This window comes from Scophthalmus maximus, chromosome 10 (assembly GCF_022379125.1).
Source record: "Scophthalmus maximus strain ysfricsl-2021 chromosome 10, ASM2237912v1, whole genome shotgun sequence".
In the NCBI taxonomy this organism is placed as follows: Eukaryota; Metazoa; Chordata; class Actinopteri; order Pleuronectiformes; family Scophthalmidae; genus Scophthalmus; species Scophthalmus maximus.
This window is the reverse complement of record NC_061524.1, coordinates 15,472,996-15,487,206: the sequence shown is the minus strand read 5'-3', so window position 1 is coordinate 15,487,206 and position 14,211 is coordinate 15,472,996. Positions and strand designations below refer to the sequence as shown.

The window sequence follows — 14,211 nt, the reverse complement described above, 5'->3', positions numbered from 1 at the left end:
CACGACATCAAAGCTTGTCCAGGGACTTAGAGCCTTACAACAGTCAGAACAAGCCACAAAGTCACACATGCAAAGACCCAAAGAGGGCTCAGGAGTGGAGCACTGATGGCATCAAAGTTAAACTCTACAAATATCTGCTTGAATTACAAATAATCATAGAGAGTTAAACGCACAAACTGCAATGTGTTTTAATGACTCTTTATGGCAATTAGAAAAACAACAGCATCGACATCAGAGTCCTGTGGCATTAAATCAATGTCTCTGTATGGTTGGATGTAAAACTTCAGCTGGGCACAGCCTGGGCCATACGTCTGCTCTGATGTATAGTGGGCTCTGGCAAAATAACTGAGCCCTAAATCAAATAAACGAGACATTTCCCCCTTTTTTTTCTGGGCTACTGCCCAAGCCCTGCAGCCATGACAGATAACTACCTCACAGGGTTGTTTTAAATTTTAATTGACGTGGACCAGGTTAACAGAAAATACAAAGCAGCTCTCAACAGAGGCAGGCTCCTGTCATAAAATATGTCTGTGTCAAAGATGAGGAGAAGTGCAAGGAGAGAGTAGGCTAAAGCACAACGCACTCTGTTCCGTTATATTGAGTTGGCTCTGTTAAAATGTAGGCAGTGACATTTCACGAATCTTCCTCGCTACCTCAGCCCCCATCTGTCCCACACGTTTACGCAATGAAGAGGGTGAAAAAAAGAGATTGGAGATGTGCGGCCATCCTTCAGCTCATTGCCAGAGTGCCCACATCCATGTGTGGGGGATCCTGTACTCGAAAATGATTTATCCTGACGACAAACACATGATGCAGCGTGAGGCACCAAACACTGTCATGGAAAAAGAGTTATTTCTGTTAGAGAACCATCCCTGTCTCACTGCATGTTTGGCATATTTCCTATAAATCATACACACCTCACAGTACCGTTTTCTCTAAAGTTTTTTTTTATGTTCCAGGTGGCCAGTTTCCCTACAGTACACAAGGGCAATCGTCTCAGAGATGCTTGAAACTTGTTTGAGCAAGAGGAAGCATCACACTAAACATTATGTCTTCTTTTATAATCGTTGATGTTGCAGAGGTACTACAAGTTGTGGGTTTATATCTTTTATGTTCAGTGAAAAATCTGATCTATATTTACATGAAAGGTGCTGCCTGTGCAGTTAACCAAGTTTGTCAAGTGGCAAGGGACCTAATGTCGGTTTAAATTTGGTATTTTATTGAATTAGACTGATTAAGTGTTGCTATATTTTTTGGTTTTGTAACATATTCTCATGGTTAATATACTACATGGGATCTTTTAGGATCTTTTATGAACAAATGTTGAATAAATGAATCAATAAAACTGAATTCATAAATGTGAGAATTTGAGAATGTGAGAATTGCGTGTATATTTGAGGACATTTATCCAGCATCTTTGAATTATTTGGATTAATATCATTTATCAGTTTTCATGATCATGGCAGATAAAACAATCCACTCAATTGGCAGTATGTTGCTTGTGATAAAGTTGCTCGCACAATGTTATAACGTATAGTGACAACGTAACTGGGTTACAAAATAATGTAGAAAGAATATCAAAAACAGAAGATGGCTCATAAAAACAATCGTAATGATATATAAAAGGCTAACTTTCTATCTAAAGAAAATAATGCAGCGCTAACACAAGTTTATTAGCAACATAAACAAGTGCGTTTACCTTACTGAATGGGTTCATACTGCAGGCCTTGTTTGATGTGTCCATCCCTCGACACAGCCCTGACTTCCTGCTGATCCACCATGTGCAGGACGGCCTGCCTGGTTTAACCTAATTACCTGGATGCAGGTTACCGAGTTCAAAGCTTTAAACCCATAGAAGTGTGTGTCCATCGGTTATCTCCACTAATCCTTATTACAACCCTGAGAATACTCCATCAGACAACCGAGGCGGGCCAAAGGTCAGCACCAGACAATGAGGTCACCATGGCAACCTCCACTTTTGTGTTTGAGAGAGGGAAGAGGGGTTCCGACCTGACAGCAACGTCTGCAGGAACAAATCACTCTCACTTAACATCAAGCTGGATCCATTTGAGAACAATGAGGGTGTTTTGGTGCATGATGGTCTGAGCTACATCCTTTAAAAATAAAATTCGCCCATATGCATGCACAACCCCCATTAACACAAACTTGCTTGTTTGTATCAATCACAGACACGCGCGACTTTGAATATCTGCTATAATGCCAAAGTAAACAGTCACTGCTGGGTGCTGCAGGCTGCCTGTCCTCGCTACCAGAGCTCTGTCTCAGGGATACACAACTTTTTTCCCCCCTCATACACGTGTTATCCCAGCTGGCTACTCCTGGCAAATGCACTGCAGCAGAAAAAAAGCAAGACATGAAGAAGTGCAGAAGATGAATTCGTTCGCAGAGGGAGCTGTGCAGTGTTGGCCAGCTGACTGGAAGCATGCAGGTAACTATTTTAAGAAGTATAGCGTCCACCTGGAGCTGCCTTTGCTATATAATTATGGTGTACCTCAAACTCACCATGTGCACCATGGTCTTGATAAATACAGTGACATGCACAGATAATAGTTCATAATATTATATGTGAGTGATGTTCTCTTTTTTAATTTGTCTATGATAACTCACACATGTTATGACATATATAAGTTAACCATTTATTCTTATACAGGAACATGTCTCTTTAAATTTAGGTTGCAGTAACCTGTGTTTCAGTGAATGCAGACAACTGGACGCAGTTTAGTAAATGAGGATGGTCAGGCCTGTCATGATGACTTCTTTTTGTTGGACGATATATTGTCCTAGAAATAATTGCGATAAACAATATTATTGTCATTTTGAGATCACTTTTTGCTCCTGAATCATGTGAGCTTGCAGCACAGGCCTATTGGTTGTTGCCAGTGTGAGTCACTGCACTCTTCTCCTAAAAGGTTTGTGTCGCTGCTGAGAGAAAATGTTAAATAATTCAAGTCTTCAAGCATATGGCAACACCATAGTTAGTGAGCTGCACCTCCGGCACAGAGCAGGTGAGAGGATAGAAGCAGCAAGACTGGCTGTAACGTTGCTGACATTCATTCTTATCTCAACAAATGTGCATGCAAACACAATGGCTACTATTGAGATCAATAAAAATGATTGTGTTCATGTTCATGTATTGTACGATAGGTCGATAATGTAATTATTGAGACAGGCCTAGAGGAGGGGTACAAAGTCTTTGCAGAAGTCTCCATATGCATTAAGGATCACAGCTGCAGCGTAATGATGGGGAAAGTGACCTGGTGTAAACAAGACATGTGGACATCTTAAACACTGAAATGGAAAATAGGGCTGCAACTAACGATTATTTTCAATATTGATCAATCTGTTGATTATTTTCTCGATTAGTTGTTTGTTCCATAAAATGGTGAAAAATGTAGATTGTGTTTCCCAAACCCCAAGATGATGGGTTTGTCCAATATATACACCCAATATATTTAGTTTTACTGGCATATGGGAGCAAAGAAACCAGAAAATATTCACATTTAAGAAGCGGGAATCATAGAATTTTGACTCTTTTTTGTAACCGATCCGATAGTAATCGATTATCAAAATAGTTTTGGATCAATTTAGTAGTCGATTACTAATCGATTAACTGTTGCCGCGCTAATAGAAAATACTACATTAGCTGATTACAATGGGAAGGAGCACAATGTCGAATGTCTAGTATGCTTATTGTATTGATTAAATTATGTATCTGAGAGTTTGTGTGATTGTAGAAGTCAAATGTGCAGCCTGCACTGACTGTCTGAGGGGCAACTGTTTACAAAATGGCTCACTTCCTCTCTGTTCAAATGCCGACGCTGTTTTTATTAATATTTTAATGTGATGGGAATGTTAATTACTTTGTCTGTGAATGCTGACATGGAAAAGTGACTCAAATATGCAGCCTGGAGCTGTAAACATGTCTGGACTTTAAGTCATATTCAACTCTACAAATACAGGAGCTTTTGCACCCTGTGAACTCCGTTGGTCTGTTTCTACTGTGTAGGTGCTGGCATGGGTTTGTTCCATACAAAGTTCCACACGGGTGCACAGGGTGAATTTTACGAATGAAAGTGAAAGGAGGAGATGCCCCTTTAAAATGTTTAATTCTACCCAGTATTAGCAGAAATAAATCACTGAAGTGAAAGAAAGTCCTGTCAGGGAACTTTACTGTTGCATACCCTTTTGCATTTTAAGTGGGTTTATGGAAATCCTGAGTATAAGCAATATACTTAAGTATCATGTACACTACACCACTGGTGTGTTTGTGTGTTCAGGGCCAGACCCCAGCCTTGTCCTCATGGCCCAATACAAGGCGAGGCTGTGAGGGGGGCCTTAAGCCTGAGTGAAACCAGACATTTTGAAAAAGGAAAGCTCCACTCTCAGTGTGCTTGACTCTCACTTTCTTTCTCACAAACACACAAAACAGTTTTTAGAGTTTTTGGATATGCACACATAACCCCTACCCTTGAATCTTTGGTGTGTGTAATTTTGCTAGTTACTTTGTGAATGTGTTTAATGACCAAACTAAATCTTGGTGTGGCCGCTCATAACCTCATTATGGTAAAACCATGTATCAATGACTACATCAACTCCTCGTTGGCTTTTTTTTTTACATCCTCCATTGTTGGAAGGGTGTGTGAGCTTGATCAGCCAGACAAGCCAGCAAGTATGTAAACATATTACTCACACTACAAGTAGATGTATGAAGGTGCGGATTTGACCCTCATCGTGATACCATCTGTCTTCACGGAGTTGGTTTGCAGTAACTGCTTCGACCCAGAATCGGACAAAAAGACTGTTCTCAAACCACAAACAAGGTATTGCTACATATTTGCGTCGGCCGATGTGATGTCAGTTAAGAGAAATGAGGAAACAACAGGCTCTGCAGTGTGAATGATAGTGGATCTGTGGTTCTGTCATTTTACCTCACCTGTCCTCTGACAGCAGCATGAACGCACCAGACACACACATTGACTGTCTAACATCCAAACATCCAACAACCATATACTGTGTACTGTAAATGTTTCTTTGAGTTTAAGCCACAGCCACAGACACAGACACAGACACACACACACACACACACACACACACACACACTGACCCACATTCCAGCCTATTCCAAATAATATGTTCGTAAATCCCTGCCTGGCCTGATCTCTCCTTCCTCTGCCCCCTCCTACACTCACAAATAGTGCGCAAAGGTCTTCACTACTAATACCGCAGGTGTTACATAATCAACCCTAATCTGCCACCGCCGCCGTCACCGCTTCGGAGCGCTCTGCCAGTGGATGTATGCATTGCACACTTGCGCACGCATAACTCCGGGGCCACATGGACCCTCACCCACAGTTGTGCGCACACATACCTCCCCCCAGCCACATGGACACCACTGAACACATGTACATGGTTATGCAGCTCTAGTAGCCAGCTGCTGCGAGGAACTCTTTCTCCCACCTAGCAAAATGTGTGCAAATTTGATCGCAGTCCTTACACGGATATGTAATAGATTAAAAGAACGACAACATATTAACAAATCCTTTAGCCACTTGTTTAAATACTTTCAATACTATTTAATCAGGTCCATGCACAATAAAATGTCATGCAAACATTGTGCAGTTACACAAAAAACAAGATTGTGGAATAACTCAAGCCTACTTGACTAAAAACAAGCCAACAATCACACAGCCCTTCTGAAATATTTCCATATACAGTTTCTATTATTGTTAAAATGTAGGCAAACAGTGGGACATGCTGCATTCAGGGAGCAACTTCATTGTCTTAATAAAGTCCTGTTTCTGGACACTCAACGAAAAAACTATGTTCACAAGCTTTTCAGCTGTTTTGGTCTTGACCTTCTGAGAAAATATAAAGAATATAGAGAGTATAAAATATATAGAGCCTTGTAGTCTGAAGTCCGGATCTTCTTCACCAGCTATAGTTGCTAAATCTGTCCGTCTGCCACAGTTGTTGGTTTATCACATTGTTTATCAGGGCTTGTTTGCTGAAAATAGTCGCCTGTTGCAGTCTTAAATGTGGTTGATAAGAGTAGAAAGACTTGACCGTACTTTAAATATGACAGTAAACCAGAGCAATAATGAAGACGCTCCGAAGCTTGGTGGAGTAGAGCCGGGTGACAATTCTCTACTTTCACAGTAGACGTCCTCCTCTGACTAATGCACCTTTAATGAGGATAACAGAAAAAACAAAGGACCCAACCAGAGCATTTAAACTTGCAACAGCTGATTTTCCATGGCCACTTGGGGCCAACAGGAACAAGTTGTAAACACAACATTAACATATCACCACCTTTCGGGTTGATGTATTGAACTTGTTAAGACACCCAGCAGTTACAGAAGAACATTGTCATTCATTTAGAGTCACTTTTCTGGCCACCTGGTGAATTTAAGTCCAATATTCAACATTAGATTTTACATATTCATACTCATATTTTAGCTCTAGCAAATTCAGTGGAAAAACACCCGGGTCTATTGCTGCTACATGCTCCTCATGTGTTCACCTGCTGGTCGCTAACTCTGTCCGTCTGTGGAGCTCTAGAGCTTATTCTGTGAAAATTGGTGCCGGCTGTGGCTGAAAACGAGAGAGGTCGGAATGAACCAAAACAGTTGCGATTCAGGCGGCTGAAGCCGAGAGAGGCTGCAGATTCACATGATGATTCTCTGTGGGTTCATGACTACAAGTGGCCCCTTTCAAGCGGACGCACTGACATGGTCACATTGTCATATATCGACTTGAGTGGCTTTAGAAATGACTCAGAAAAGATTCCTCTCAACACCACGGTCATGGATGTCCATTGTCTTACTGGGTTCTCTCTGAAAATATGTGTACTCAATGCCATTCAGTGCCACTGCGCAAAAAACATCCGGCTTAAATTGGCTTACATAGCCATACCCATCCATTCAGACACACACACACACACACACACACACACACACACACACACAATCAAACAGACTCATACTCCAAACACATGCTGACCTGCTGTCGGTCCTGTGACAGAGCCTTCCCCTCGCACACAGGGCATCATCAGCACTAGAGTTGAGCATGCATTCAAACCTGATCTCTATTCTCCACACACGCACGCATGCACACGCACTCGCACACACAGAGAAGTACTTCCCCTTTCATCACTGAACTCATAAAATACAACAACATATAACAGGAAGACACCATGAAGTTACGTGTTCGGCATCTGTTGAAACCAACCGAGAGAAAAGTCAAAATGCAAAAGCGAAACCCTCTGTCTCAACTGTCTGGCCCGCTCAGCTCTCGACTGTTGCCGCTAACAGCGGACGGCTGGGAAACCGTGGAGATCAAAAGCAGTGATGTCAGACAGCAACAATCGCTCTTTTTTCAGCTGCTCCACATCGGCTGTTTGCACATGCACAAAGAAGCTCCAGTGTATTCATGTTGTCTAAATGTACCTCTTTGTGGGGAAACAACCAAGGATCTGACTGCAGCAAAACTCCCCCGCAATGTGTTGCTGTTAGATGAAATCAAAAGTCACTCGTGCAGTTTACTACAGTATAAGCCTCACCTGTGCGGCAGAGAGAGCGAGCGGAGATCTTCTCTTCCTCAGGTCCACGCACTTCCTCAGCTTACAGATCTGGTGGCCAGTCCTGCGGTTGAGGCAGCAGCTGCACTGGCCACAGTTGATCTTCCTCACGCACGGCTCGCACGTCCCACACCTGCTCCGCTTCTTCCGCTCTTTCCTGTGTGACTTTGGAGCGGTCCACGAGGGCAAGCAGCCCCCCTCTGGCCCCCACGATCTGGGTAGAACAGAGGGGCCGGGCTCTCCGTACCCTGCGTCCGATTCAGTGTCCATAGAGGAGCGAGTGCTCTCTGAGCTGCAGGACAAGGTGGAGCTACTGTCAAGAGACGGGGTCGAGATCTTTGGCACTGAGTCCGGCTCCGTCGCTGCAACCACGACGCTGTCCTCGCTGAGGTTTGGTTCGCACTGAGCTGTAAGGGCACCCGTGCTCGGCCGAGGAACTAGCGGCGATGACAGTGCAGGTGTCTCTTTCCGGCTGTGGCGCTCCGATGGCTCGGGATTGGATTCACTCTCTTTGGTCTGCGTCTCTGCTGGTGTGCATGCTTGTCTTTCTCCCTGAGGAGGAGGAAGGGTCTCCAGGCTCTGCGCTTGCACCTGGCTGGAATCCCTCGAGCTTCTAGATTTGAGGGAGTCACTGTGGATGATAACTGGCGTGTTTCTTTTCACGAGACACGGGACAGCTGAGGACTCCGGGGTGTGTGGTTTAGCACCATGAATGGTAGGTTGCATGTGGGTCTTACCCTTGTTCAGAACTTCTAGTTCAAGTGAGTCTGAGGTGGAGGGGGCTTTGGTGGGATTTGAGGTAGCTGTGTTAGAGACTCGTGGCACACCTTCAGGTGTTTCTGACTGTGCTGTCAGGCCTTTGTTAGGGAGAGGAGGTTCCACAGGTTGAGAGGCTGGAGTGGCGGGGTGGAGGTCAGTAGCTCTGATGGGCACATCATTCTCCTTCTCTTTTTTCCCTCGCTCTTCTCCCTCACAGTCGACCAGCCTCTCAACAATCTCCTCCACCTCTTCCCCGGGCTCCTGTTGTCTCTCCATCCCTTTCTCTGCCTCCAAGCTCCCACTTAGCGCATGATTTACCTCCTCTCCCTTCTCAGCGACAACTCTTTCATCATCGTCATCCTGCTTACCATCACTGCATTCAACGACAGGCGAAGTGTCCTTTCCCTCGCCGCCAGCCTGCACCGCCGGGGAGGCAGTGCCCATTAGCGCGGAGGGCTCAGAGGTGCTGTCTTCACCTCTGTCACCGCAGAGTTTGACGCCTGTGTGTCCGTCAACGCCGTCACACGCAGGCGCCTCCGTCGCACACCTCAGGTCACCTTCAATGTTCTGGCTGACGGCCTTTTTCTCTGGCTGGGTTGTAGCGCTGTCACAGCTGCACTGCACACAGTCCTCCAGTGTGTCGTTACACGGTGGTGAATCTGCCTTAAGAGGGCTGCCCTCTTTGGCATTGTTGACCCCGAGACCCTGATCTTTGATAGTAGCAGGAACGTCAGAATCCGTCTTTGGAGACACTGGAAGGATTCCGTCGACGTCACAGGTGTCCAGTTTCCCGTTTTCCTCGTCATCCTCGCCAGGGGTTGAATCGTTGACGCTGGCGCTTGAGGGCTGGTTTGTTGTGTTTCTGTGCTGTGACGCTGCTCCTCTCCCCGCGCCCCCCCTGCTGTTTCTCCCTCGTCTGCCAGGTTTAGGAGGCTGGCAGGGAGCAGCGGACAGCCGCGTGCCCCGCAGGGATGCCCTTCGCCCTGGGGGGTCTTGTAACTCGCCACAGTGGTCGGGCAGATTGCTCTGCCGTCTAAGCCTTGCAGATCCTGTTATATTCAGGGCATGGTTAACTCGGCCAGGGGGCCTCCCGGGGCCCCGGCCAGCAGGCCCGCCAACCCCTCTTCCACGGGGGCTTTGGCCGGACTGTGCCTGCGCTCTGGCCGTTGACCTTTTTGGTTCAGCAGGTGCTTTCTGGGGCCGCTCTGTTGCTCTTCCCTGGGGTTTGTTGGAATTACAGGTTTTCCTCTTGCTGCTGATCACTTTCTGGGCATTTTTCCTCTGGGCAGGTGTCTGTCTCCTGGTGGATTTGGTGGTCGCAGGCATGGCTGAGGGTGTGGAGGAGAGGATTTCTGGCAGCCAGCATGGGAGCCAAGTGAATGTTTATCTTTTGCTCAGCCCCCAATGTTTTTTTTCTTTTTTTCCAATAAAAGCTCCCTCTTTAGTGTTTTTTATTTTGTAAACTAAAAGCTAGGAAGGTTTTGCTGCTGCGTAATTGCAGTGCATGATCTATAAAGGGGGGGGGGGGGGGGGGGGGGGTATTAAGAACAGAATCAAAAAGAGAAATACTATCAGCACATTTTTCAGTGTAACAATGACAAACACTCAATAATACATGGTACAATTCGACGGCTGACAACATGATAATAATACAAAAGCTATAAAAAAAAAACGAAATCTATAGAATTTGTCCTTTACTTTGTTTGGAATGTCACTCTTGCCCCGCCTGGAATATCTACCGGGTCGAGCAAGTGTCGTGAGGGCCGTCGTCGATGAAGACAACTCAACGCGCCTACACACAGCAGGATATTCGTGTATAGATGTCGAGGTGGATCGGCAACAAGAGTGGAAAAGCCGCGCTCCCTGCGTGGCCTCGGCGGTTTAAAGGGCAGGCGCGCTGAGGAGTGGGCTCCGGCCGGAGGTCGGATCCTGTTTTCGTCTCTCCGGCTGGCGGAAGAGGGTTATTACCGTGTAAAAACCGCGTTCGGCGTCGCCCCCGTGGATTATTGTTCCCCCCCCTGCACTTGACCGCTGTCATTTAAAGCGCCGCGCCGATGTGAAAACACGGACGCGTCCTGGAAAACCCTCGCTTTACGCGCCGCTCGTTGTGTTCCAACACACAAACGGTTGTTTTTTTTGTTGTTCACTGGCTGAAATGCTTTACATACCAGAGAGAGACAGTTGCACTGTCTGAACCGCTAATAATACTCCGCTCCAGCGAGACGGCGAGACCTCGTATTGGTTTCCCTCCTCGGCAAATATAGACCGCTGGCAAGTTCAGTCCCCTCGCGACGACGGCGGCGACACGCGGGCATGGCACGGACACGACGCGGCGGCGCGTCGAGTTCGCTTTTCCCCCCAAAACGCGCGGCGTTGTGTGAATCTTTTGCGGAGCGCGACGCCCGTTGAAATGTAAATCCCCCTCTCGTGTCAGTCCATTCACGGCGGCCCCGGCCCGCTCACTCTCCCTCCACCAGACGCAACCCACGGTCTCCGCTGGCCACAAACCCGTCGTCCGCTCCGGAGGGGGGAGCGCGCCGGAAAACCTGGGCTGGATTTCTCCCGCGTCGTGTGTCCTCGCGGGGCGCCCCATGCAGCCCCCAGGGCGCAGGCGGAAAAGAAACGTCACCAAACGAAATTCTGCTTTCTTTTTATTGAACGGAGGTGTGTTTTCATTTCGTTTACAACATTGATACATTTCTGATGTATACATGCAACAAGTTATGATATTGCAAAGATAGATAGACAGACAGACAGATTTATAGATATATATAGACAGACAGACCGATGGATAGATAGACAGGCAGACAGACAGATAGATATAAACTGACAGACAGATAGATAGATAGATAGATAGATAGACAGACAGACAGATAGATAGAAAGATAGACAGATAGATACAGACAGAAAGACAGACAGATAGATAGATAGATATAGATACACAGACAGACAGATATATAGATAGATAGACAGACAGATAGACAGACAGATAGATAGATAGATAGATAGATAGATAGATATAGAAAGACAGACAGACAGACAGACAGACAGATAGAAAGATAGACAGAAAGACAGACAGATAGATAGATAGATAGATAGATATAGATAGACAGACAGACAGATAGATAGATAGATATAGATAGAGAGACAGACAGATGGATAGATAGAGAGACAGACAGGCTGACAGATGGACGGACAGACAGACAGACAGATAGATAGATAGATAGATAGATACAGACAGATGGATAGATAGAGAGACAGACAGGCTGACAGATAGACGGACAGACAGACAGACAGACAGACAGTTAGATAGATAGATAGATAGATACAGACAGAAAGACAGACAGATAGATAGATAGATATAGATAGACAGACAGACAGATAGATAGATAGATAGATAGATATAGATAGAGAGACAGACAGATGGATAGATAGAGAGACAGACAGGCTGACAGATGGACGGACAGACAGACAGACAGATAGATAGATAGATAGATAGACAGACAGATGGATAGATAGAGAGACAGACAGGCTGACAGATAGACGGACAGACAGACAGACAGACAGACAGTTAGATAGATAGATAGATAGATACAGACAGAAAGACAGACAGATAGATAGATAGATAGATAGATATAGATAGACAGACAGACAGATAGATAGATAGATATAGATAGAGAGACAGACAGACAGATAGATAGAGACAGACAGGCTGACAGATGGACGGACAGACAGACAGATAGATAGATAGATAGACAGACAGATGGATAGATAGATAGATAGACATACAGATGGATAGATAGAGAGACAGACAGGCTGACAGATAGACGGACAGACGGACAGACAGACAGACAGACAGACAGTTAGATAGATAGATAGATAGACAGACAGATATATGTCCTTTGCTCTTTATAACAATGCAATTGAAATGAATTGTTGATGTTTGAAGCAACTACAATAAAACTGATCATGTGACATACAATGTTAAACATAAATGTGTGTGTTCGGGGGATGTGGTACAATGGTGTGTATGTGTCAGCACAAATAGTCTGAATACAAATGCAATTTTAAAGACACAACGTTGAATCAGTGGGAAAATATTGATACGTAGAAAAGAAAAGAAAGTAGGGAAGCAATGCAAGCATCATGCATTAAATCTATTTAAATGAGTGCCTGACGCTCAATGTCATTTCCAAATTCAACTAGCCCTCCTGTTATCCTTGGGGTAAATTTGACCCCATTCAATGTTTAACTTCTCTAAATAAACTTTTGCTCTGCATTTGATGAAGTTTCCTAATACAGTGGGGGCGCCTGGGACAAAATAAAATGAACATGATTATATGTTTTCAATGCCCTGAACAGGTTACGTATCCATGTTCTTTGGGTCCTATTTGACCCCAGGCTGTTTTAGCTTTGTAAAACACATAAGAAGTATCAACATTCAACTCACGTGTTTTGGTTGTTCAGGATGGTATTAAGGTCTCCATAACCTGCAATTTTGCAATCTCCAAAAAACATATACCCAACCTGTGGTAGTGCAAGAACTGATACTGCACACGGCATGGGGGAGGGGAAACACAATACCCACAAGAACTTTGATAGTTCAGAGGAGGACCAAACATATCAAATCTTGCATAGCTGCTTGTTCTAAATCATTTCTCTTGGTGCTGTGTGCTTTTTATGCTCTATTAATGAAAATTATTATTATTATTTGACATGCTGTATCTCATTTGACTCAAATAAGAATAGGTTTTCAGTCAGTGCAGTTTTGTCACAGCTATTTGACAGTGAAAGTAACATAGAGGAAAATGTGTCTGAGACCTAGGATGATGTTGAGGAGGACCCTGATTAAGAGGCATCCTCCTCTGATGAGAATGAGATCTTGTTGTCTCTTGGCCACCAGCAGACATGCTACCTTCCACAATGTAAAGTTATCATGGTCCTACTCCCCACTTGAATGACAGGGTAGTGTTGCTAATGTCTTCAGAATGGTTCCAGGCCAGGTACACCCAGGGTACACCAGATACTCGTTCAGCCATGCCCAAGATAATGGACTGTATTTATAGGCTACAGCGCTTTTCTATTCTTATTGACCAATCAAAGCGCTTTACAGGACAAGTCACATTCACCCACATTCACACGCATTCATAGCGCTGCTGGTTACTGCGCCTTTTCTGTCACATTCATTGATTGTTGGAAGAGCCTTCGGAGGCAATTTAGGGTTAGGTGTCCTGCCAAAGGACACAACGGCATGCAGACTGGGGGAAGCTGGGATCGAACCGCCGATCTACCGACGGCCTCCTGAAACACAGGTGCCCTAAAGACATGAAATCAGCATTTGAACTCTTCATAACACCCTAGATTGAGAAGGATATAGTTCAGATTACAAATTTAGAGGGGAGGCGCGTGTTTGGGGACAGTTGTGACCAACTTGGAAGCCTACATTGCATTGTTCATTTTGGCAGGAGTGTACAATTCATAAGGTAAAGCAACAGCAAGCCTGACATTTTTTTGTAGAATAACATAATATACACAAACTAGAAAAAGGCAATTCCTTTAAAAAGAAACATATGTATAGTTATGAATATCTTGTTTTAATGTGAATGATTCATTGATTAGGAAAGCACAGGACAGTGTGAAAGAAACAGGATTTATTAATAGGATGCAGAAAAATTATATTCAATATAAGTGTATATCTAATCTAACGAATGTAAATATGTAAATATATATCAGTATGAGTGTGTGTGTGTGAGTGTGCGCGCGTGTGAACACAGACTAGATGGTTGTCCAGGTCAAATTGTGGCATCAAAGGTGCCAGCTCAACCACATGCTGTGCTTCTTTGATAAGCCATTTG

General features: G+C 44.7%; 1 protein-coding gene across 2 annotated transcripts in view; it reads right to left on the bottom strand.

Moving 5' to 3' along the window:
• Positions 1 to 10,894, bottom strand: part of tet1 (tet methylcytosine dioxygenase 1) — a 31,460-nt gene extending 20,566 nt beyond the window's left edge. The window contains exons 1-2 of one of the 2 annotated variants that reach the window (XM_035605183.2): positions 10,055 to 10,894; positions 7,580 to 9,865 (exon numbers count right to left, since the gene is read on the bottom strand). In XM_035605183.2, the coding sequence (XP_035461076.2) occupies positions 7,580 to 9,682 (2,103 nt within the window). In that variant the 5' untranslated portion in view covers positions 9,683 to 9,865; positions 10,055 to 10,894. The remainder of the gene's footprint in view (positions 1 to 7,579; positions 9,866 to 10,054) is intronic. The other variant, XM_035605185.2, reaches the window with a different exon arrangement.
• Positions 10,895 to 14,211: the final 3,317 nt, after the last annotated feature.